The sequence below is a fragment of the Cydia pomonella genome, chromosome 19 (genome assembly GCF_033807575.1).
Source record: "Cydia pomonella isolate Wapato2018A chromosome 19, ilCydPomo1, whole genome shotgun sequence".
NCBI classification, from domain to species: domain Eukaryota; kingdom Metazoa; phylum Arthropoda; class Insecta; order Lepidoptera; family Tortricidae; genus Cydia; species Cydia pomonella.
The window spans coordinates 9,174,041-9,200,020 of NC_084721.1; the positions used below are offsets into that span (position 1 = coordinate 9,174,041).

The 25,980-nt window shown below is 42.3% G+C and overlaps 1 protein-coding gene across 1 annotated transcript in view; it reads right to left on the reverse strand.

The window, feature by feature from the left end:
• LOC133528389 (autophagy-related protein 2 homolog A) overlaps positions 1-25,980 on the reverse strand; it is a 40,774-nt gene that overhangs the window by 8,163 nt on the left and 6,631 nt on the right. The window contains exons 7-34 of the mRNA XM_061865764.1: positions 25,744-25,899; positions 25,516-25,601; positions 24,868-25,022; positions 24,276-24,451; positions 22,970-23,087; positions 22,205-22,369; positions 21,174-21,348; positions 20,750-20,850; positions 20,437-20,642; positions 19,689-19,812; positions 19,249-19,397; positions 18,588-18,769; positions 18,008-18,158; positions 16,265-16,449; positions 14,576-14,760; positions 13,381-13,642; positions 11,117-11,306; positions 8,457-8,564; positions 7,433-7,683; positions 6,612-6,820; positions 6,355-6,489; positions 5,678-5,870; positions 4,300-4,467; positions 3,250-3,409; positions 2,460-2,627; positions 1,679-1,850; positions 1,418-1,564; positions 379-506 (exon numbers count right to left, since the gene is read on the reverse strand). Of these exons, the coding sequence (XP_061721748.1) occupies positions 379-506; positions 1,418-1,564; positions 1,679-1,850; positions 2,460-2,627; positions 3,250-3,409; positions 4,300-4,467; positions 5,678-5,870; positions 6,355-6,489; positions 6,612-6,820; positions 7,433-7,683; positions 8,457-8,564; positions 11,117-11,306; positions 13,381-13,642; positions 14,576-14,760; positions 16,265-16,449; positions 18,008-18,158; positions 18,588-18,769; positions 19,249-19,397; positions 19,689-19,812; positions 20,437-20,642; positions 20,750-20,850; positions 21,174-21,348; positions 22,205-22,369; positions 22,970-23,087; positions 24,276-24,451; positions 24,868-25,022; positions 25,516-25,601; positions 25,744-25,899 (4,605 nt within the window). The remainder of the gene's footprint in view (positions 1-378; positions 507-1,417; positions 1,565-1,678; positions 1,851-2,459; positions 2,628-3,249; positions 3,410-4,299; positions 4,468-5,677; positions 5,871-6,354; positions 6,490-6,611; positions 6,821-7,432; positions 7,684-8,456; positions 8,565-11,116; positions 11,307-13,380; positions 13,643-14,575; positions 14,761-16,264; positions 16,450-18,007; positions 18,159-18,587; positions 18,770-19,248; positions 19,398-19,688; positions 19,813-20,436; positions 20,643-20,749; positions 20,851-21,173; positions 21,349-22,204; positions 22,370-22,969; positions 23,088-24,275; positions 24,452-24,867; positions 25,023-25,515; positions 25,602-25,743; positions 25,900-25,980) is intronic.

Sequence of the window (25,980 nt, forward strand, 5' to 3'; positions counted from 1 at the left end):
AGGAAAAAACAAAAAATATTGCAAGTGAAAAGAGATAGAGCATAGACGCTAGTTGCGACATATGTTGCGGAGTTGCCGAACTCCGGTGTACGTGCTTGACGCTAGATGGCACTATCATCAAAGGTAAAATCCTAGTGTAATGTGGACAATATTTCCTTGACTGTAAAGTTCAAATTATTGTAACGGGCAAGGACTCATCTCTTTCGAAATAAGATAATATGGCCTATACATGTCGGCGACAACGGTTTTCATAGTAATCTAGGCATATTTCGCTTCCATTGTTTTTTTTTCTGTGGTGGAAAGCGAAGGCGTAACACATGAAAATATTATAGTCTAGCCCGACCAATCAAAGATAACTTCAGGATGTTTACTACTTACTCAACTGCAGCAGCGAGTGCATGGGCCCAATGCCGCCGAGCAGGCCGGGCAGCTGGTGCCGCTTGATGTCCGACAACCATTCGTGCAAGGCCCATTGTACCAGCTTCTCTAGGCCAAGTAGCCCAAGTCTGTAACAAAAAATACCAAATCAATTTCAAGACGGCGCCATTATTAGACGGCTGAGTAAGTATATATTATAAAATTGATCCCATGCAGATCAAAGTCTTTCGGTCATGTTTTTGCGGTCAAAATTCCGCGTATATTCATTTATTTTTTCAAGTAAAAGTCATAGCAAGGACAAAAGAAAGTGAAACTGGTATAAACCTGTTTATTTGGATGCATCTTTTGCTATGTATTTTTTAAGCCTAAAATACTTAAGTAATTTTTTTAACAAGCAGATACGTCTGCGAGCGTTACTCCAAATTTTATATTAAAGGAAAAATCTTTCCATTCCTTCCCTTATGTATACACGCCTTTGGGTTTGCGAGGTTCTGGTAGGCTTCCGTAGGTCAATTGGTTAAGAGCAAACGTACGGATTGCGGAGGTTGGGGGTTCAAGTCCTGCCGGAAGCGTAAATTTTTATTTTTTTCTTTTAATATAAAATCTAAAATACTTAACTAGAAGATGAGATTTGTAGGTACTGCCTTACAATTAAGCCTCTTCAGTGTGAGCTCTGAGCAGTTTAGCTACTCGAGTCCCATGAGCAGCCCGGCCGCAGGTCCCGCATGTAGTCTAACCGGGACCTCGGTTCTGCCCTCCTGTAGGTATTCACTTGTAGTCTAGCCTCTTGAGTGTAAGCTCCAAACAGTTGAGTTGCCCCAGGCTCATGAGCAGCCCGGCCACAGGTCCCGCATGTAGTCTAACCAGGACCTCGGTACTACCCTCCTGTAGGTACTCACTTGTAGTTGAGCCTCTTGAGTGTGAGCTCCGACCAGTTGAGTTGCCCCAGGCCCATGAGCAGCCCGGTCACAGGTCCCGCGGACAGTTCCCGCATATAGTCTAACCGGGACCTCGGTACTGCCCTCCTGTAGGTACTCACTTGTAGTCGAGCCTCTTGAGTGTGAGCTCCGAACAGTTGAGTTGCCCCAGACCCATGAGCAGCCCGGCCACAGGTCCCGCGGACAGGTCCACGCGCTTGCCGACGTAGTCTAACCGGATCGGGACCTCGGGTGAAAACACTACTCTCCTGTGGAAACAAGCGTATAGGTGGATAAGTTGATTTTCGTCACTCGTTGCTATAGCTTTGTTCGATATCGATTTAGCATGATTCAAGTCAGTCAAACAAAGTTCTAAAACATACCTGAAGTAAATCGGCGAGTCATCAACGGGTTCCAGGTCGACCGCCACTTTAGTGGTGGGCTTCTCCTGACTAATGCCCAGACGGTTGAAGTCTTCCTCCAGTTGTATGAGGTTCTCGGACACCAGGCGCTCGGCTTCGTAGGGCTCCATGAGAGGCTCGTCGTCTCGGATCACTGGAATTTCAACCTTATTTAGTAAAGTGTACGGTACAGTTTACATCATCGTCATTTTAGCCTCCAGTCGCCCACTGATGAGCTTAGGCCTCTCTTCGTGTACGCCACTTATCCCGGCCTTGGGCTAGTCTCATCCAGAAGTGTCCTGCGATTTTTCACATGTCATCCACCCAATGAGCCAACGGGCAAAAGCTGCCAATCCGTCAACATTTTACTCCAGTATTATTTAGTCTCAAAATTAGTCCTTGCGAGAAAGAGTTCCGCACCGAAATTAGCTCTGTTTTTATACATAGCACTTACTAGTTTAATTTAGGCTCAAAGCAAGAGCGTCTCCAAGCGAAGTCGATGTTAGTGACAGGCCTTTCAAGTGCCTCACTACGCTAGTGAGTGAATATAAAAAAACCCTGTGAGTTCTGCCACAGGGAATAGCCTATATTTCTATAGTCATAAAGTATACAATCGTACCAGTTTCATTAAGGCTCAAAGAGTCCGCGTCTCCCGACGACCTGAGTGTTGGTCCAGGTCTTTCAAGTGGCTTACTAAAGTTGTCACCGAAGATCGATCCTGCGAGGTTTACAGTGGAAAATTACATAGAGAATACAATCGTACCAGTTTCGTTGAGGCTTAAAGCATCCGCGTCTCCCAGCGAAGTCGGTGTTGGCGGCGGGTCCTTCAAGTGGCTGGCTATGCTCATGACTGGAGGCCGATGTGTTGGTGTGGTCTGGCGTGAGCTACTTGAATCTGTTGACAGCCCGCTTACGCTCTTTGTGTCGTCATCTGTAGAAACAATGATGTGATATAGTTTTGTTGTGAATATAAAAATAAAACGAATCGTTTAAAATAATAAATAAATATTATAGGACATTATTACATAAATTGACTAAGTCCCACAGTAAGCTCAATAAGGCTTGTATTGAGGGTACTTAGACAACGATATATATAATATATAAATATTTATAAATACTTAAATACATAGAAAACACCCATGACTCAGGAACAAATATCCATGCTCATCACACGAATAAATGCCCTTACCAGGATTTGAACCCGGGACCATCAGCTTCGTAGGCAGGGTCACTACCCACTAGGCCAAATCGGTCGTCAAACCGGTCGTCGTCCGGTCGTCGGTCGGTCGGTCGGTCGGTCGTTTATATTTAGACAAATTGCAGGAAGCTGATTTTAGACTTGATATTTTAATTTTTTTTATGCCAAAAAGTATTTAAAGGTAAATTATAATTTAGTATTGACAATTGGATGGAATGCTCTATTTGTTTCAATTATTTCTTTTTTTATATCAGCATGGATTGTGTATAACTGACTTAGGCGATTAAGTTTGAAATATGATGGGTGTGAATTATTTTAATGTTTACTCGCACCTATTTCTTAATTTTTAATTTACCATTGTTTTCGTCCGTGCCAAGCTTGGAGAAGAATCCGACGAGGAACGCCAGCGTATCCTGGTCCAGGTTGAATCGTAGCGGCAGTAGTGATACTTTAAGGCAGCACTCGTGCGCGGAGAGCGCTGGGTCAGGTCTCATGTGCACGGCCTTTATCACCAACTGGGCATAAACTGGGTGGTTAGTCATCTGGCAGTTGAGTTGAAGGAGAAACTGGCATAGCGTGTATGACGGTCATAATCTGTCATTCTAATATAGACTACACAACGAAAAATATCTAGGAGTAAATACTAGATTGTACAATTATTTATTTTATGTACGAGCCCATAGTGTCCTCCTCATGCTGGGCAAAGGCCTCGCATTTTTTCATTCCCTTATCCCCATCCTGTGAAGCCTCCCACCAGTATTTGTCAATGGCGCCAAGCTCGTCGTGCCATCTACTACGAGGTCTGCCGTGATTCCTTTCAATTTGTGATTGTACCATGAGAGCATAAAACGAATATTATCACCTCGAAAATTAACCGATATAAGTCGAGGATAAAATAGGCGTTGACGCTAAGGCATTTTTTAGTCTTCATTTGGATGTAAATGCTCGGTCCATGTCTTTTGTTAGCTACTATAAAAAAAAGGTTCAATACATGGTTGGGCCAAAATCATGGCATCATGTATTAAAGTTTTTTTTTTCTTTTTTTTTATAGGTCATTATTACACAAATTGACTAATTCCCACAGTAAGCTCAATAAGGCTTGTGTTGAGGGTACTTACACAACGATATATATAATATATAAATATTTATAAATACTTAAATACATAGAAAACACCCATGACTCAGGAACAAATATCCATGCTCATCACATGAATAAATGCCCTTACCAGGATTTGAACCCGGGACCATCAGCTTCGTAGGCAGGGTCACTACCCACTAGGCCAAACCGGTCGTCAAGATACAATTTGAGAAGGCAACTGTAACAAATGCCCACAAAATATCAGCCAAAAACAATGTTTTTTTGATCAGATGTCTTAGTAAATAGAGAACTTATCAAGTATCTCACCATATGCGCATTGCTTCGCTCCGGCTCGTCCTTGAGCTTGTACTGGCTGAGCAGCTTGTTGATGTCGCTGCACACCAGTCGGTCGAGCACCTCGATCTTGCTCACGGCGAGCGTCTGCCGGGACGCGTGGGTGCCGCTGCTGGGGTATGTTTCGTGTTGGAATTTTACCTAAAACAAAACATTATGCTGAAATGTGTTTTGTTTGTGATCATGCTCACACCTAAACCACAGCATAATAGTACATTACGATACAAGTGCGAAAAATAGGAAATTCGAAACGAGTGGCGATAAATTAAACACGACCGAAGGGAGTGTTTTAAATCGACACGAGTTGCGAATTACCTATTAGCACATGTATCGTACAACGTTTTACAGTACATATGGCCCTTTAAATGTTCACACAGTAATGTAATATGCTCGTTTTCGCACTAGGGCTATAAAGTAGCACCATATGTACTGTAAAATTAAATTGTATTTTAGTAAGACAAGTGATGGCAATCTTGCTTTGAATCAGAATTGAAATGAAATACCATGAAAACAAAATTAATAAAATTTCGATCATACCAAAAAGATGCTCTTGACCTTACTATGCACCTAAATAAATAAAAAACATATAGAGGAAACAAAGAAAAACTATCTCGATTCAAATACGCCTTAGAGATACTTTAAAGAAATACAGTGAATGTGCACTATCTGTAGATTACGCATATGCGTACGCCTTGCTGCGTTATGGAATTATATCGTGGGGCGATAGGACTGATGTTGACGACCAATTTGTTTTATAAAAAATGCCTCTGGCCCTCTGTGTTATTATTAAGACCTTGATAGTTGCAAAAAATATTTCATTACAAATAATATGCTAAGCTTACCTCATTGAACGATGCCGAGGGGTGTGATGGTGGAGTGTATTCGATCCCATGGCGCTCTCGTAAACGCCGGAGTGGGTTTAGTGGCTAGGGCCAATTTTCCCCCCTCTCGCCAGGAGAGAGGGGATATGAGCAGCGAGCAACCCCCTCCATCAATGGCCTTTCCGCGGTCGAAAGGACGGTGCGTAAATGCATTCGCCCATTCCGTGAACAAAAATAAAAGACTAGAAGCTAACGCCTTGGCGATGGCGCTATGATTGACTCCCTAGCTGCCTATAAATGTCTTCTTCAAAAAGACAGATGATACCTTAGTAAGACACAGTTTTATACAAGTATGGTGGTCCCTGTCTTCCGCCCTCGACTCGAGTTCTTTCCGCGACGGATGCGGGATCATGTGTGGTATGACCCGCTCCGAACCGGAAGACCAGCTGACTCCTTAGTGATAAACTGTTGTGATTGACTCCATAACTTCATATAAACTTTTCTTCAAAAAGACTATAATTTTAATCTACCTTAGTAAGACACAGTTTGACACAAGTGTGATGATCCCTATGTCTTCCGCCCCTCGACTTGAGTTCTTGCCGCTTGGGGTGCGGGTTCATGCGCGGCAAGACCCGCTCCGAGCCGGACGACCAGCTGACTCCTTGGCGATAAGCGGCCGTGATTGCACGCCCGGCCTCGTACGGTTCGTAGTCCTTAGTGCGTCTGTTGAGAAATAACGTAAAATGTAATCGGATTCCGGTACTGGAACAATGACATTTTAACTTAACAGAATATATTAATCAAAAGAAAATATTGAAACAGGTGGTATTAAAAAGGCTCATCACGTATATTGTATATAGGAAAAATTCTCAGGGGGGAAATTGATACCAAATTGCTGTCAAGGATATTGATGAAGATGAAACTTAAATGTACTTTAAACTTGGCATTCTTGGGAGTCTCTGCGGAAAAAGAATCCCCATGGTGTACGATGCCGTACATCTAGATATATGTATGTAGGTAGGTGAGTTTCCTTTACAAAGAACTGCGCCCAACACATGGAATCTAAAGGCTTGCTAGATATAATTTATAGTTTTACCGATTCAATGGACAAAAACCGCAGGAAAACTCCGCAAGACGCACACACGATTACGGTTTTCTTACCACACAGATTCCTCTACTGAAATATAATAATAAACTAATAGCTTACTTGGAAGGCGTTGGTGAGCCCTGCTTGGTGTCGTCAATGGTGACCGTCTTCTTAGAGGGCGGCGGGTCGCCGGTAGTTTTGAAGTCGCTCCCTCCGAACATGTTCCACGTCACACTCATCTCGCATAGCGTATATCTGTTGACAATGGCATGGTTCGTTGAATCGTCATTTATATTATTATTTACTTACAAAGTGGCCCAAAAATTGTGCAATACTAAGCTTTAAACATACTGCAATAGGCTCTAGTATTGACTAACCTCAAAACTGGTAGAGGGAAGCTCTTTGGTGCCTTGAGCACGTCGCTACGGGCCGCGGGTACAGTGAAGTGGTTCTCGAACATGTAGACGGGCCCGGGCCCGATCCAGTTGACGACCGGCTCGTCGAGGTCGTTGTCCTCGCAGTAGGGCTGAGATTCGATGATGCAGTATTCGTCGTCGGTGTTGCTGCCGTCGCCGCCGGATTTGACCTAAAGGACAAATAATTGCAATTTTATAAGCATTTCTTTATGTTTAGTTTGTTTATTTTCCATAAAGTATTACAAGCCGCTATGCTGTGTGTGTGGGTGTGTGTAGATAACAACGCAATGTCAGTCCCTTCTTTAAGAAAATAGTCAATAATGCAACAAAATTTTATAAACGTAGCCCGTAACATGCCAAGTGTAGTGTAGTTAAGGATGGTATTTCACCTGTCCAATTTCTTAGTCCAATATGTATTTGCATATTTTGCATCTCACATTTTGCTTAATGAGAGAGTGAGACGCATTGCACATTTCGACAAATAAATTGCACAGGTCTTTAAATACATAATCCTTAATATATTCAGTATTTAGGAAACAAGTGAGACGAACCTATATTAAGCAACAGATGGCGGAATAAGAACATATAATGATATTGTTAATCCTTAACCGCCAAAGACGTCAACTGACGCTCGCGGCGACAGCCCAATATCAACCTTCGTGCATTCCCACAAGGTTCACAATGACGCGGTGTTCAATGGGTTAAGTGCAACACTTTTTTACAAAGGAACCCCTGTCCTTGCAAATTACAAAGGACTAACAGTCCATAGTAAAATCCCATACCTTTTTCCGTTTAGGTTTCTTCGGCGTAGTCTTAGGCGTGGATGTCGGGTCGCCCAGGTCTTTAGCAACCTGCACCATAGTGGGTTTAGCTTCGAGCGCTTCATCCACTGGACGGAAGTCCTCGGAGTCCAGAGACTTGGGCTCGCATTCTTCTAGAAGGTCCAGGGGCCGTTTCGAGTTGGACTCGTCGGGGAAGAAGAATATCTCGACACCTTCTTTTTCTGTTGAACTGTGGAGGTCGTCGTCATCGACTGTAACAATATTTTGGTTATTTGAGAAAAGCGGTTCTCCTTAGTAATCCTAATAGATATAGAATATAGATAAATACACAGTAAACCCCAGTAAGACCCAGAAACAAATATCTGTGACAAACCCATAAAAAAACATAAACATAATTTATTTAAAAACACATATACCCTTACCAGGATTCGAACCCGAGACCTTCTGCTTCTTAGGCAGAGTACCCAGGGGCCTAGTGGCTAGGAGGCCGTTAATTATGTTATTGAAAATGTAATTGTCCTATGATTTAGTAACAAATGTATTTTGTTTTTGACGTGTTTCGACGAATGATTACAATCAGCTATATTGTACACACAGGGTGAAATTTTTGTTTGACCATACGCTGAGGGGTGGATATGTAGGTCAAACTGAATAAGTTTTACTATGGGGCCAAGCCCGAAATCGCGGAAAAAAATCTGCTGTCACATACATACCGGTGACTCACATGTCAACATTGTTATTGTTAATATTGTCTATGGAACAACTGATTTTTTTTCGCGATTTTGGGGTTGGCCCTATAGTAAATGCTGTTCAGTATAACCCACATAGTAACCGCTTTGCATAGGTCAAACATAAAAAAATCAACCTGTATGTATATAAAAACAAAGAGACAGCGAGTATTTTGATCCGACTTTTTCTCATGTTCAAATTAAAAAAGCAGTAAGGCCCAGTACATCAGATATCTAATCTCCTCCACATTATATGTACACTTGATATATATTTTATGTACAAGTTGAATACTTACGCGTATCGTTGGGACTTTCTTTCATCGCTTCTGCCATCATGTCATTGACCTGCTGTATTTCGCTGGGCGACAGTTCACGTATTTCTTCTACTGGTCTGTCTTCTAGTCCTTAAATAAAACGGTTACGATGAAACAAACAGTTTGACAACATTCATAAGGAATTAGTAAAAACTTTTCTTGCTCTACTTCATATTAAATGGATTTAGCTGATATTGATATTGTTTGGTTAGATTAGTAATTTCACTAACTATTAAGTATGGTAAACAAATCCGGTAGGAAAATCACAATTTGAAGCGTTGATAAACACAATGTTACATATATTCTGCAGATATTTTGCCCTGGTATTTAGCACTCTCAACAGGTAATATTCTCAACAAAAATAATGTCAAAGTGTGACAAAATAATTGGACACGGCAGAAAAAAAACCTTTACGGCCCAGCCACGACATTGCGCCACTGGCTCAGGCAAATGCGACAACCATAGGTGAGAAAGAAAGGTCCGATCGCTGTGTCTCGCTCCAAGCTATTGTTGTCGCCGTAGCCGAAGCCAGCGCGTTAGGCCGGCAGTCTCGCAGCAGGAAGGGCACAGGCACAGGCATTGGTGTGTAAGCACTGACCGACTAGCGGCTCGGGCTGGTCGGAGCATATGCTGGCGTGGCGCGAGCAGCGGTCCATGGGCGGCTGCGCGTCGCCGTCGGCCGCCGCGTACGTCAGCAGCCGGCACAGCGCCGACGCCGAGTTATCTAGTGACCTATGTACTGACCGACTAGCGGCTCGGGCTGGTCGGAGCATATGCTGGCGTGGCGCGAGCAGCGGTCCATGGGCGGCTGCGCGTCGCCGTCGGCCGCCGCGTACGTCAGCAGCCGGCACAGCGCCGACGCCGAGTTATCTAGTGACCTATGTACTGACCGACTAGCGGCTCGGGCTGGTCGGAGCATATGCTGGCGTGGCGCGAGCAGCGGTCCATGGGCGGCTGCGCGTCGCCGTCGGCCGCCGCGTACGTCAGCAGCCGGCACAGCGCCGACGCCGAGTTATCTAGTGACCTATGTACTGACCGACTAGCGGCTCGGGCTGGTCGGAGCATATGCTGGCGTGGCGCGAGCAGCGGTCCATGGGCGGCTGCGCGTCGCCGTCGGCCGCCGCGTACGTCAGCAGCCGGCACAGCGCCGACGCCGAGTTATCTAGTGACCTATGTACTGACCGACTAGCGGCTCGGGCTGGTCGGAGCATATGCTGGCGTGGCGCGAGCAGCGGTCCATGGGCGGCTGCGCGTCGCCGTCGGCCGCCGCGTACGTCAGCAGCCGGCACAGCGCCGACGCCGAGTTATCTAGTGACCTATGTACTGACCGACTAGCGGCTCGGGCTGGTCGGAGCATATGCTGGCGTGGCGCGAGCAGCGGTCCATGGGCGGCTGCGCGTCGCCGTCGGCCGCCGCGTACGTCAGCAGCCGGCACAGCGCCGACGCCGAGTTATCTAGTGACCTATGTACTGACCGACTAGCGGCTCGGGCTGGTCGGAGCATATGCTGGCGTGGCGCGAGCAGCGGTCCATGGGCGGCTGCGCGTCGCCGTCGGCCGCCGCGTACGTCAGCAGCCGGCACAGCGCCGACGCCGAGTTATCTAGTGACCTATGTACTGACCGACTAGCGGCTCGGGCTGGTCGGAGCATATGCTGGCGTGGCGCGAGCAGCGGTCCATGGGCGGCTGCGCGTCGCCGTCGGCCGCCGCGTACGTCAGCAGCCGGCACAGCGCCGACGCCGAGTTATCTAGTGACCTATGTACTGACCGACTAGCGGCTCGGGCTGGTCGGAGCATATGCTGGCGTGGCGCGAGCAGCGGTCCATGGGCGGCTGCGCGTCGCCGTCGGCCGCCGCGTACGTCAGCAGCCGGCACAGCGCCGACGCCGAGTTATCTAGTGACCTATGTACTGACCGACTAGCGGCTCGGGCTGGTCGGAGCATATGCTGGCGTGGCGCGAGCAGCGGTCCATGGGCGGCTGCGCGTCGCCGTCGGCCGCCGCGTACGTCAGCAGCCGGCACAGCGCCGACGCCGAGTTATCTAGTGACCTATGTACTGACCGACTAGCGGCTCGGGCTGGTCGGAGCATATGCTGGCGTGGCGCGAGCAGCGGTCCATGGGCGGCTGCGCGTCGCCGTCGGCCGCCGCGTACGTCAGCAGCCGGCACAGCGCCGACGCCGAGTTATCTAGTGACCTATGTACTGACCGACTAGCGGCTCGGGCTGGTCGGAGCATATGCTGGCGTGGCGCGAGCAGCGGTCCATGGGCGGCTGCGCGTCGCCGTCGGCCGCCGCGTACGTCAGCAGCCGGCACAGCGCCGACGCCGAGTTATCTAGTGACCTATGTACTGACCGACTAGCGGCTCGGGCTGGTCGGAGCATATGCTGGCGTGGCGCGAGCAGCGGTCCATGGGCGGCTGCGCGTCGCCGTCGGCCGCCGCGTACGTCAGCAGCCGGCACAGCGCCGACGCCGAGTTATCTAGTGACCTATGTACTGACCGACTAGCGGCTCGGGCTGGTCGGAGCATATGCTGGCGTGGCGCGAGCAGCGGTCCATGGGCGGCTGCGCGTCGCCGTCGGCCGCCGCGTACGTCAGCAGCCGGCACAGCGCCGACGCCGAGTTATCTAGTGACCTATGTACTGACCGACTAGCGGCTCGGGCTGGTCGGAGCATATGCTGGCGTGGCGCGAGCAGCGGTCCATGGGCGGCTGCGCGTCGCCGTCGGCCGCCGCGTACGTCAGCAGCCGGCACAGCGCCGACGCCGAGTCCCAGCACGTGTACAGGGTCACCATGTTGTTCGACGCGCTCAGGTCCACTTGAGGTTGTTCTTTGGACTGGAAACAAGGAAATTTGATCATTTACCATAAAATCATAATGTAGCCCAGATACATGATATTTAATCGCAGGACTGACATGCTTGTGCATGACAATAAATGATTACTTATTTACGTCCCCCGAAGCTCGGTTTACAAATGTAGTTACGCTCTCATTTTAAAACGACTAGCTAGATGAAGCTGCACTGAAATCTGTACTTACAATAGGATAAGGTATATAGTTGTTAGCTTTGTAGCTGGCCCCCAACGGCTTATCCATTGTCTATTGTTAACTAAATCCGCGCGTGCCACTACCTGCATAAAAAATGGTCCAGTCACTTTAACCCGTTATTGAATTACAACTCCTATGGTAATTGAAATAAGATTCAAAATGAACAAATGGAAAAATTATTTGCGATTGCTTGTGTGGTCTCTCTACTGTTACCGAGTGCCGGCGAGTCGAACGCTACCAAACCAGTCTAAAATGTGTCCTTGATACGGAACAAAGGCGCGTTATCGGAGAGCGCACGTACACTGGTTTTTTGAGAGTTGGACTAGGCCGCGCTCTGATGCTAATTAGAATTAAACAAGCCCTTTTTTTGCAGGTAGTGGCACGCGCGACTTTAGTTAACAATAGACAAAAGAATACCCGCTAGGGGCCAGCTACAAAGCTAACGACTGTACTAGTCCCGTAATTAGTTTATTTAGCTTCATAGTTAAATGTTTCTTAACTTCATAACATAGTTTAAAAAATACAGCGCTATAAAATATTTCATATTAAACTTGTTTTTGCTCTATTTCTTTTGTTTGATAAACTTGAGCTATATAAACTAATTACAGGACTAAATTATACCTCATGTTATTATATATGCAAAGTTTCATTACAATCTAGATTTTTAAGGTAACTCCGTTAGTACGGGAAGGTGATATTCGGTTAAGATTGCTGGGGACTCTTAATACAATTCACATAGCACACAATAATCCAAGTTCACGAGAGATGGTCGAGGTGCCCACACAGTATAAATGTGAAAATAACTTTTTCACGTCAGCAGCTCGAACAAGGGTAATTTGCTGCTTAAAAAACAGTGAGCAAAATCGCATTTTGCTCACTGAGTGAGACAAAATAACATTCAAGTTATCTTTATATTGGAATGTCATTTCAACGTGCGGGGCCTAATACAAGATTCTATTGTCTTTGTCCCTTTCACGTCATTAGCAAAAAGAAAGAGACAAAAAGTGCATACGTAATTCAACGGTATATTGAAGGTTTATAATAGACCCCCGAAATAAATCAGACCGTATCGTTCCAAAACACGTACCCTACGAGTCTTCATTCGTAATAATTAATTAATGAAATAAAAGTGAAATTTTATTATACAATCAAAACAATGAACTTATACAAATTTACGCAATTGTTACTCAATAAATAATTCTACTTATCTACATTTAACGATCTCTAATATAGTTGACAAATAGTAGTATCCGCAATTCGGACCGTATCTTACAGTTTTTTTTTACAAAAAAAAAGTTGTGGATTGAACTGTCAATTGATGTTCGTTAATTCATTATTTTCGTATTATTTTATTGAAATTTCTTTCATTACGTTTTATTGCGGTAATTAAAGTTAATTGTTAGAATACCTTCAGAAAACACGAATGAAATAGTGATGAAGACGGATAAAAAATTTTCAGGTTGTATTTTTTGATGGCTGACTAACGTGAAATTTTTTGTATACTACACGAGATCAAAGTTATTTACAGTTCGTGCGCTTTTAAGTCCCTTACTACGCTCAAGATTCTAAATTATTATAGAATCTTTCGCTTGCACGGGACTCAAAACAAGCACTCGAAGAAATATCAAACTTTGCCCTCTTGTTGTACAAATAACTATTTGAACACCTTTCATGCTAATGCAAATGACTTCCGTTCCTAACTGCCTTTAACTTTAACTTTCAAATGTGAAGAGATTAAGGTGCCAAAGATAAAGCTGCTGTCCAAAGCCAGCAAGTTCGGACTAAATCTATTGGCTTTGGAAATAAATCAACATGCCAGAAACTTACTCGTATAGTAGAAAAAACAAAACAGTAAGTACTTACGCTGTTGACTTTATCCTCCATCCTCAACGACAGCTCAAACAGCCCAACATCCACCACGCAAACGTAGTCCTTATGCACATCGGGCAGCTTGTCGTCATCTTGCGGTATATGAGTATTAGGTTTAACGTTCACGTGAGACAGGAACAAGGTGCATTCTTGAGCGAGGAAGCGTAGACTAGATGTGTTCGTTTCGGGGATTATGTTGCTGGAGACGCTGAAGTTGCCGAGGGTCACGACGGTGCGGATTGGTAGGTACAGTGGTCTGAAAGTTTTTTGAATAGTATCAGTACAATTTCGGGTTCTGGCAATAAATATTTCATATTTAAACCTACAGTAAGCATAAACATGATTTTTTTGCGGGTATAACTTTAGTGTTGATGGTACGATTTCATCAACTCGTTGGCTAAATCGTACCGATTGCAGTCCCTTGGATAAAGTACATTTTGGCTAAGTTAATATATATATCGTTGTCTAAGTACCCTCAACACAAGCCTTATTGAGCTTACTGTGGGACTTAGTCAATTTGTGTAATTACGTTCTATAATATTTATTTATTTATTTTATTTAATCCCAGAATGATCATCTGCATAACTAATGTAGCTAAGATACTGAACTACATACTTTTATACGCAAACACATTTATAACTACCTTCATAATCAAAATATCGACCTTTAAGCAAATACTGGCAAGGCTCAGAAACCGGTTAAATTTCTAAACCGTTATCATGTACTTGGCGCGAAACCTTGTTTCGGTTTCGCTCGAAAAGCCGTTATTTTAAAATCGGTTATTTTGAGAACAGTTCTTTTCTAATTAACCGGTTTAGAGCAATAGAAACCGGTTTCTTCCTACGTCGGTGTCTATATTTACGTGGCACACCACCAGGCCGGCCGGCCGTGAGTAGCTCGTTGAATAAACCGGTTTTTTGGGTTACAATTAAGTTCTTAAAACGTTCGCGTTCTTATAAAAGTTCGGAGAAAAACCGAAATAAACCAGTTTTTACCGCTACTTTATAAACCGGTTCTGAGCCTTAAATATTGGTACGATATAAGTGACTCGCCCCTACTTTGTGCAACAAAAATTAAATAAATGAATAAGTCAAGATTTATTCATATATTTAACAAGATTAATGTAGTCAAGTCATGAGAGACCCACAGTTTTGCCCGCAGGGTTGATTGATAAATCCAAAATGTTCACCTGTAGTCCACGGCGCAGTCGGATATGTGCACGTGCAGTTCGGACAGCACCGTGGCGGGCGTGTAGCCGGGCACGGGGTAGTCCAGCACGTCGAGCACGTCCATCAGTTGGGACAGCCACGCGATGCCTTTGTCGCCGCGGTGTCGCAATGTCGCTTGCTCTAAGCCCAGGGCTATACAGATCGTCTAAGACAAGAAAAGTAATTTTCACCACACCACCTGGTAAAGGCCCTCTTGATTGATCAAAACCCGGGCAAGTGCGAGTATTTATAAAAACGGCAAAAAAAATATGATTGTTGTATGGGATAGCGAAGTCTCAGTAATAGGGTCCCGTTTGACCCTTTGGGTACGGAACCCTAAAAACTAATGAGAAAGTTGCATTTTATGCACATGTGGGGCAAAGTAATCAGATGCAAATTTTGAGTCGTTTCCTTATGTTAGCTGGTAGAATTGACTAAATGATGATTTTGGATGATACATTTTTAATCAAGTTCATTTGGATTTGATTTGGTTGATTTTTTTTTTTGGTATTTCATAGTTAGTATTTTCCTCGCGTTGGTGTGGTGAAAATGTTGTGTTTCACTCGGAGGCAAAGTTTGTTTAACCCTCGTGCCTTGAAACCCTCGCAACGCTCAAGATTACACTTCTCGAACCACTCGCTACGTTCGCGGTTCAATTTTGGAATTTTTCCCTTACTCGGGTATCAATATTAGCACGAGCGGTTAAACAACAACTTTGCCCCCCTGTAAAACAAATAACTATTTTAGCTTGTCAATTAGTATATTGGGAGCAACTAAAGACTGTCTGAACCTTAATCCTGAAAATTGTTGAAATTTTGTCTCGGTCAAGATTTCGATCACTTGGACAGTGTCCGTCTCTTATAGTCACGTGATGTTAAAATGTGACACTTATCACGTGGATAAAACCATCCATAATACATGCTTGTTATTGTCCGATACTTCATTTTTAAGTTCATATGGTTGGGGAGCCCAAGAGGGGCTTTTTGTAGTTACTCCAGTGCGTCAGAGTAAGATATGAGTATATCTTGGGTGTATTCCCATCAGTCCCCGCCGGGCACAGATGGGAATAGGCGCTACATATAAATCATTCCCATCTGTGCCCGCCTGCTGTATGGCGGTGGTCACGTGGGGCGGGCACAGATGGGAATACACTATATCTTGCTAACCCCTGGGAGTCTACCTTAACCACTTTTAGCCATTTATGTTGATCCGTTGGTTAGTGGTATAAACAAATCTTTAATTTGGTAATTTTAGTCCAAATTAATGCTAAAATTATGCTATTACTAAATCTGTCAATTATTTGTAAGCATTTTCTTAATCTCACCTGATGGTTACAGTGCGAAAATCGGACTTCGGAATTGTGATCGTCAGATTAAGGAAATGCGTGCAAATAACTGTCAAATCAAGATACAGAAAAAAATTAGCATTAACTTTGACCAAAATGACCAAATCCACAATCTACTTAAAGATTTTTTAATTTAAAAAAATCTATAGACGCTTTCCTGCTCGCTGGAAATAAACACTTTATATAAGTTTTTTTCTTCCTATCATCTAATCTTTCTATTCTAATAGGTCTCTACGACGCTCGCGGCTCGAATAACTACACATTTAGCATCGCCGGCTCCCCAGCTATAACACACAAATCTGCAAAAAAAAAAAATTAGTTTTACCTTTAATCCAGGTGTTTCAGAATCAGGTTCCACCTTCAGAGCCATAGAGAACATGTCCTTATTCTGATGTCGCTCCTTGATGACCACTCCCTTGCCGGACGGATAGATGGTGCTCTTCAAATGTGGAGGCAGTGTCTTGCCGTATAACCTGAGGCCTGGCTTTTCGGACGGGATTGTCAGAAGAGCTGGAAAGGTATAGTATTTTATGCAACAGTTGTATAAGAAGGGTCAAAAAAGGCGAGTGGCGTGAGTTACAACGTGAGCCGGAGCCGAAGGCGTAGGCGAACATTGTAAAGGAATACGCCACGAGCATTTTTTGACCTACTTATACAACGTTGCATACAATATTTTTCCTACGAGTTAACAAAAATAAATCTTAATTTAGGTAAACAAAGCAAAAGTATATAGCCAAGACGCGCGAGCATACCTTGTTACGCGCCCGGCCCGCCCCGGGCCGCGGCCGGCCGGTCAGCGACACCTTCTCATAACTCATGAGGCCCTGGTACTTGCTACTTGCTAAATTAAATTTTTGGACAGTTTTTTCTCAATTTTGGCCACCGTAGCCTACGGAGACTAACAAACAACGCTAAGCGGTCTTCGTAGTCTATGGGTGTTGCTATATTACGGGTGTCACATGCGTGTTTCTGACTTATGAAGTAATTATTTTTACTATGCAACCAAATGAATATTTTGTAAGTTGGCAGCAATGCACTTAGTTTAAAACTGTATTCGTTTTGGTTTTGTTAGGTTGGTAGCCATTAATCGCAGTAACGTTATAGCTTATAAAAGCACAAGAGCTTTTATGAGGAATAGACAATATAGACTTTTCTTGAAATCTTTTATGTATGTTCTTATATTCGTGTTAATGAATGCATAAATGACAGATAACAGTAGAGGAGTAGGAAATAGTATTTTATGCAACAGTTGTATAAGAAGGGTCAAAAAAGGCGAGTGGCGTGAGTTACAATGTGAGCCGGAGCCGAAGGCGTAGGCGAACATTGTAAAGGAATACGCCACGAGAATTTTTTGACCTACTTATACAACGTTGCATACAATATTTTTCCTACGAGTCAACAAAAATAAATCTTAATTTAGGTAAACAAATTACAGCAAAAGTATATAGCCAAGACGCGCGAGCATACCTTGTTCCGCGCCCAGCCCGCCCCGGGCCACGGCCGGCCGGTCGGCGACACCTCCTCGTAACTCATGAGGCCCTGGTACTTGCTACTTGCTAAATTAATTTTTTGGACAGTTTTTTCTCAATTTTGGCTACCGTAGCCTACGGAGACTAACAAGCAACGCTAAGCGGTCTTCGTAGTCTATGGGTGTTGCTATATTACGGGTGTCACATGCGTGTTTCTGACTTATGAAGTAATTATTTTTACTATGCAACCAAATGAATATTTTGTAAGTTTGTTAGGTTGGTAGCCATTAATCGCAGTAACGTTATAGCTTATAAAAGCACAAGAGCTTTTATGAGGAATAGACAATATAGACTTTTCTTGAAATCTTTTATGTATGTTCTTATATTCGTGTTAATGAATGCATAAATGACAGATAATAGTAGAGGAGTAGGAAAAATACTATAAGATATCTGTCATATGGTATTATGTTTCAAATTTGTATATTAAGTAGCATATCGTAATCGTAAACAAAATAAAAGAGCGCTTTATGGCTTCGCCAGGTCTAGACGAACCTTTAGCCAGAAAGCGCAACTTGATGTTGAATTGTAAGCCTTCTTACCTTCGTGATAAAGTGTAACTTTCCCTGCGCGCATGCAGAGCTGAGCAGTCTTGGGCTGTCCGTTGAGGCCGCTCACTTCGCACATGGTCAGCTTGTGAGCTTCGAGTACCAATTCACCCATCTGACCGGGGACTACACGTTTGTTCGCATCCTAAAAGTGCAGTGAAATAGGTAAGTTTTTTGCTTCATGAAAACCCGCGTCCTTTCACTTAGCAGACACGTAATCTATGAATTATAATTCAATATTAAAATTAATTATTACCTTTAAGTAAGAAGTGAACGCGCCACTTCCTAAAATACCTTCCGAATTGAGCTCTTGAACTGAACCAAACTATTTTATTTTATTCAAATTTTATAAGAAAATAATCTTTTAGAATAAAATTTCAAGCATTATAGTATTTATAATGTTTTATTATGTTGTCCCTGTCACACAATGTTACTTAACATTTCATAACAGCCAGTGTGGGACCACGATTTCACAGAGACTTTATGTATAGAGAGTTTTATCAGTAAATGATCCCTTCTAGACGCCCTTCTTTTGCCTTTTGTTTTGATAAATACAGTGTATGGCATGACTTACCCGCACAGGTGCGTAAATAGTAAGCAATCCTTTTCCGACGTTGAATGTGAGACAAAAGTTGTGAGTCTCCTTCTTTTCGTGCAGACTGGGCTTGTTGACGCCGAGTCCCTTCTTTAGTTTGTTGTCGTATGTCGAATAGTACAAGTTTTCTTCTTCCGAAGATGAGCTTCCGGAATCAGAATCTAAAATAGAAAATATTTGAAAAAAAAAATACAATAAAAAGACCAGCTTATTGACCTAGGCTAGTTTAAATTTCAAATATTGAGTAACCGTTATTTATGCAATTATTTTCACGCATTTTTACATAAATAACCAAATTAACCTCGACATATTCATAGTTCAGGCCTTAAAATCCATTTATATAGGATTAAAAAAAAACTTATACAATTTTCCCAACTACTACTGGGTTTATACCATAGCTTATGGTCCATAAGCCATCAAATCACGTTCCCAAACAAATCATTCCAAGACATTTTACTTAGTTTATGAGAAGTAGCGAATACTAAGTATTTAAAGTTCGGAAGTAAGTTTATCGAAAATAAATAAGCCGCAATTCTGTCGTTTTGTGGGAGATGAAATAATATAAAAATCTTATTTTCTGAATAAAGTTCCAAAACGTAAAGGTCCTTTAAAATCCGATAAATAAGAATATTATAGTTACCATATCCAGATCCTTTGCACATTCCGAAAGCTGGGTAGATGGACCCGTACATGAGTGGACTGATCTCAAACGGGTCCACTATCTGAGGCTCCCACAGCAATAGATCCGAGTTGATGCGGTTGTAAATTATTTCGTACAGCTGTTTCGATCTGTAAAAAAGGTTTTTGGCAAAAAATTCATTTAAAGGTTTTATCGATGACTGTATTTTTACGTGGTAGGCATTTTTGATTTTCCATATATTGTACCTTTACGAAATCGCACGATTATTTATTTATATTTTTATTGACAAAGATATCGCGGTCGGGAAACTCCAGGAGATAAGTGTCTACAGTGTATTCTTTAACAATAAAATTGGAATCATGACAACCGACAAAGTATTGCAAAATGTAAGGCAAAATTACATTAGAGATGCTTGTTTCGTTTTTTTTGTTAATACTTACTCGAGTTGCAGACTAAGTATAGGCAGATTGAAGTCCAGGTGGATAGAAGAGTATTCAATGGCACTGTTACTGAAGTCATTCATTTCCTCCTCATTTCCAGGAACTATTAATTCTTCATCTTGACCTTTAAATACAATATATTTATTTTAGCTAAAATGTCACTTAAGTAATATTTAAGTGATAAAAAGTGATCTTAGCAGGGGCATTAAACTGTCCCTAGATGATAGCAATCGACTGAAATATGAATAATTTTTGAAATGCCACAATTTGGAACAAAAGTTATTTACGACACAAGTGCGGAAAGTAGGAAATATAAATAAACGAGTGGTGATAAATTAAAACACGAACGAGGGTGTGTAAAATAGACACGAGTTGCGAATTACCTAATCGGGCGTGTATACGTACGTTTTACAGTATATATGGCCCTTTACACTTTCGACATAGGCACGGAAAGTGGTCAAAGTAGCACCATATGTACTGTAAAGAGAATATAACCACTACGATGGAAGTAAATGACACACTTTTTTGATATTTATTAAATGTCAAAGAAATCAAGTCTCTTAAAAAGTAAAATTCTGGTTGGCAACTTATTTGGAATATAATATGCGTTTGGCAACTATGCTGAAGCTAAATGTGGCCTGTAATATCCATAGGTACCTTTTTTTTGAAATCTTTGGGATATGTTGTTTATCCCAAAAAGGGAAGACTGAAATGAGTTATGGACGCCTTGTTACTGAAGTGTACTTACCGTGTGGACTGCCCTCGTGTTTCGTGAAGCTCTGGTGTGCAGTTTTCTTGGCACTAAAGGGGCTAGGCTGGGAGCTGTGTAAGTTGTTCATTATGTACATTGAAGTGGTCATGGGGTTGGTGTTGACGGGCTCAAACACTGCCTCTTCGTGGAGCGAGTCAAATGGGCCCTTGGGCGTTTTATTTGGCTTAAAAGTTAGGGTAATCCTGAAAAATAAAGTTTTTATTTTTTACCATAACTTACAAAGGGAATGTCTATCTTGAAGTAAATATCTATTTATCGAAAATGGAAGATATTAATAAAAGAAACTTACATTGGCAATGGTGCTGTGATATCGCCTTTTAGGACATCCCCAGCAAATGCTTCATCCATAGTAGTTTTAGCTATGTGAGTACCTGAAGATGTTTCGTTTTCCTAAAAAGGATACGTCATTAAAATTAAAAATGAACAATGATAAATCATGCTGATGTACGAAAAATAAGCCAAGTGTATGTGTAGATGCACTTATAAACTTTATGATATAAATTCCTACTGAGGTGTGAGTTCTCGCTACGAGAAATGACTTTTTCGTGGGAGCCTGTTTCACTCTAAAAAAGAGAGCTCATAGTCCGAGGCCATTACGTGAACTTATCGAAAGTTCAATCTGCCCGGTCACTGTTGTAATAATGTTCGTCATGCAATGGAGTTGTCGATTTACTTATAATTATAAGTACGATGGTATATTTTCTCACACTTACATGATAGAACAGATCTAGACTCGTAGCTTTAACGGTGACGGTGGTCGGCTGCGGGCGACCGCTGGGAGTCTGCTGCGAGTAGATGTGCACTCTCTGGAAGTTGAACACGAGGAAGTCGGGCCGCACGCGGCGCACCTCGCGGCTGATGCCTGGCCGAAGGTCCACTACTGGGAACCTGGCGGAAAAGAGCGTGTTAAACATAGTGTTTAATATTAACTATTAGGGTCACACACACGCAAGACAATAGTTGTCTCGTATGTTCTCGTAAGTTAGGGATAATTGACATAAATTTATGGCTGTGTTTTAGGTATACTTATGGCTTAATTCGGCAGTTTTGTGCTGTATCAAAATTGTAAACGTATGTTTTACCAATGGGTTTGTGTTTTGAGTATAGAAAATAAAAATTTGAAACCTAAATGTATGCATTTAATTCATTTCTGTATTAATTGTGTTTGTTGGTTAAATTATAAGAATTAAGGCATAAGGTGCGTCTGGAGATTTGTATTCGGTTCATATCGAAGTTAGTTCTTAGCAGGGACCTATCCGGTAACCCCTTCGAGGGGTTTGGAAGGGGTATTTAGTAAGGCTTTGCTTATCAAAGTTAACTAAAACCCTTTCATTTGCCTTTTTAAGCGCTTCATAATACGGGTAAGCTGATACCCGTGCCTAAGCGCTAACCTTTTTAAGGGGTACCTACTGATTATAAATTATAACGCGTATGCCATTTTCAACTTTCTCTTCGTTAACATAGAATCAAATATTGCTTATTTATGTTTAAAGTAAAGGATTCGGTGTTTAACGCGTTGACAGCATAGGTGTCATAATTTTTCGAATTAGGAAGCGGATACCCTCTCATTTTAGCGGTATCTCTGAAAGGAAACCCCCTTCCTAGAACTAAGTCAAATGAACGGGTAAGCAATTCAAAGGGAAAGCCAATCGTTGGGGCTATTCGATAAACGACTAAACCATTAAAAGGCTTTTTTCTGGGAAGCGGTGGAAGGGTCCCTGGTTCTTACTACGTAGCATCATACCTTAATGTAGCGTTAAGGTCCGGACAGTGCAGCGTACAGTTGAACTGATTCTGCACGTTGTTGGGCGGTGGCGAGGCTGTGCTGGACGGTCCGTTGAAGAACGTGGCCGACATTCGTTCTATTATCGTCAGTTCCACGTCAATGTAGCATGGAAGACATTTTACCCTGTAATGAAATAAAATTATGTGTGAAGTCCTAAGTCTGCATTAAACTAGTGTAGTCCCCGCACATAGCCCATCAAACCCTATTGTACAGTCGCCATGAGAAAATCGGAGCGGCTAAATACCTGAACTCGCACTCTAACGCCTTGACAATAGAGGCGTGATCAGATATTTGTGAGCACCTTGGCCACCCCGATATATCTGATGGCGACTGTACAAAAAGAAGAGACCTCTGACTAGCATAATAAAGTTACGAATTAAACACTGTCGCCTCTTTGTGATAAAATTGATGATGAATGACTTTCTCACGGTTCAGAGGTGGATTGTCAAAGAAAACTTTGTAGCCTAAGTAAATTTACTGCCATCTTTCGACACTTGATTAAAACTTTTAGAACGCCATTTGACTTAGATAAATTTACGTGGCTACAACGTTTGCGTTGACAATACACCTCTATTTCAAATTATCTTTGATGTGAGCAAGCCATTTATAGATCATGACAAACAAGCGAATTGTCCGAGAAAAACGTCATTACAAAGGAAACATTTGCGAGAGCTATTCCTCTGAATCCAGTGACTAAATATTAGTATGAAATGGTGGACTTACACAACATCAGTGGTGGGATAGACGAGCTTCTTCTCTCCAGCGACCCGCGTGTATTTGGAAGTTTGTTTGAGGTTGATCCTGATGTCGGGCCTCGGCGGCGCTTTGGCGTCTTCGTCATCTGTTTGACATAGAGATTTCAAGTGTTATTTCTAAAAATCTATTTCTCATTAATGCAGCGGCTAAAAGTATAGCTCAATTAGTAATAAATCTCTGTCAAAAATGTCATTACTGACTGGTACAAGCTTTTTCCACCCATTGTACTTTGTAGATAGATAAATAGGCAAAACGTTTATTTGGATACTGCAAATATATATATATATATATATATATATATATATATATATATATATATATATATATATATATATATATATATATATTACAAACAGAACCAAACTAAAATGCATAATTTAACTTTTAGAAAATTAATATACTTAAACACGAAAAATGAGATTTACTTGCTGTACGCTGTGTGCACACTCGCTGTTGCAGTTAAAACAAAAGGGTACCGACTCAGCTATGAGTATACGCTTCACGTTTTCGAGCAAAGCACTGATATTCTGCCGGAACCCAGATCACGTTACAGTTAGGTAAATATGATGGTAAAAAGTATGGTAGTGTAAAAAGTGTGTATTAAGTAGTATAAATATGATTGTACTATTTATCAAGCCCAAACTAGAGGTTGTGATGTTAATTCTATAGACCACATCGATCAGCGATCTTCATGGACAGACCAGAATGACTGTACCATAATACCATATAATTGCATTGTTACCAAAGCTCTGTCACTTACAAGGCGTGATTATAAATAAATACCGGCACAGGGAGAATTGAATAAATTTGTCTGAAATAAGATTCTAAGAATCTCCTGTACTATATATATATCCTCACTAGCCTAAACATAAAACGCCAGTTACGGAAAGAGAGACCTAAGCCCTCCTACGTGTACACGTTCAACGCAGCTGGCCAACTTTATTGTCACGCGTGCAATAGAGTATTTAAGAGCAAGTTCGGCCTGGCCAGCCACATTAGGGCTCATGCTAGACAACGTCCATAATGTGTTTATTTGGGGTCGCCGTCATCGAAAACGATGAGGAGGACTATATATATATATATATATATATATATATAAATTGCCCACCTTTGGCTTCGAACCTCAGCAAGTCAAAACTCTCAGATTCCATAGTGCCACTTTTTGATTGGTAGTAAAGCATTCCTGTATCAGTAGTTGGTGTATGGCTGCTTCGCACACGGTCCGACTGCCGCGCGTCGTGACCGTTTCACTTCTAGACTAGACTAAACATACCTTTAGCTTCAAACCTCAGCAGGTCAAAACTCTCAGACCCCGTAGTGCCACTCTCTGATTGGTAGTACAGACACTCCTGTATCAGTAGTTGGTGTATGGCCGCTTCGCACACAGTCTGACTGCCGCGCGTCGTGACCTTTTCGCTTCCGTCTAACGTCATCTCTGAGGCCATGAGTCTGGACAGGAAAATATTAAACATTTAAACAAGTTAGCTTTCAAAGTTTTATGTTATTTTTGGGTGATTCCGAATTTTATTGAAACAACATATTTGCTTTGGTTGTCTTAAGTGACATAGCCAACATACACTTAGATACGGAATACGTCCTTGTTTGTGTATGGTAATAAAGGTGAGTTAGTGTTGCGAAATAATTGGGTACTTTGATACTGACTGACTGTACGTGCTTCAACGTTAAGTATGTTGAGAATTATTCTTCTGTACTTAAGGTCGATTGCACCAAAACGTCTGTCAACGGTAAGATGTTCGCTAAATTTTATTGCTGATTTACGATGATCAGTCTGTCAATTGTGGTTTGTGCCCTTGATCTTATTCCGTGTTGTGTTAATAATAGATTGCTAAAATAATAATGTTTACCTTAAATGGTTTCTACCGGCAGCATCTTGAATGGCCTTATTAGTAACGGGGATGTCTTGTAAAGTCTCGAAGAACCTTTTTGATATCTCTTGCATTTTGCTCGCACTGACCGGTGATATGCAGTCGGAACTCAGTGGAGCGGGGACTAGTATATCCTAAAAAAATACAATTATTTATTATTTAGTTAGTAGTAAAACTTTACTTGAAACATTATATTTTATTCTCACAAGTAACTGTAAATATACTTATTTTTTACAGAACGATACAATTTTACGAAATATTCCAAGGCATCCTTGTAGATAAAGAGATAGACATAGATATCCTTCATCATCATCTTCCTCGCGTTGTCCCAGCATTTAGCCACGGCCCATGGGAGAGCAACAAATCCCAAGAATTGGCGTATGCACTAGTGTTAACGAAAGCGACCGCCATCTGACCTTCCAACCCAGAGGGTAAGCTAGGTTTTTCTTCACCGAAAAGCGACTAATAAGTAACAAATATTATTTCGTACATAAGTTCCGAAAAACTCATTGGTTTGAACCCGCGACCTCAGGATTGCAAGTCGCACGCCGCACGCTCTTACTGCTAGGCCACCAGTGCTTATCCCAAAGCAACTTCATAATTAATATTCTAATAATCTGTACGAACCTTATGTAAAAGTACGCAGGACAACGATGCAACTCTAAAACTTATGTGGGACACCTCGGCTGTAGGGTCGCCATCAATGTGCGGCACTGGAACAAACAAAAACAAACCTTAAACATTAAACCGTTAAGTCCAATTCCACACGTTCGTAAATTCAGTAGTCATTGATGTTGAGACAAATAAAAAGTGATCTTATTCTATTTGCCTTTAAGTTGAAAATCGATCGATTACCTTTTTTATTCCTTTTAATTCGTGGCTGGACCGTAGGGATGTTTACGCTGGACGTCATACTTGCGCTCATCGAGCTAACTGAAGACGAGAAACTTTCATTCATTTGGCCGGGTGACGTCATGGGATGGAAGTTGTCACCTTCTGGATCACTTTCTTCTGCAATGGAAAACCTTAAAGTAAGATTCACTGTTAAAAGTGTCATCCAATTTTGGCTGTGAAAGCGCTACGCTCAAGTGG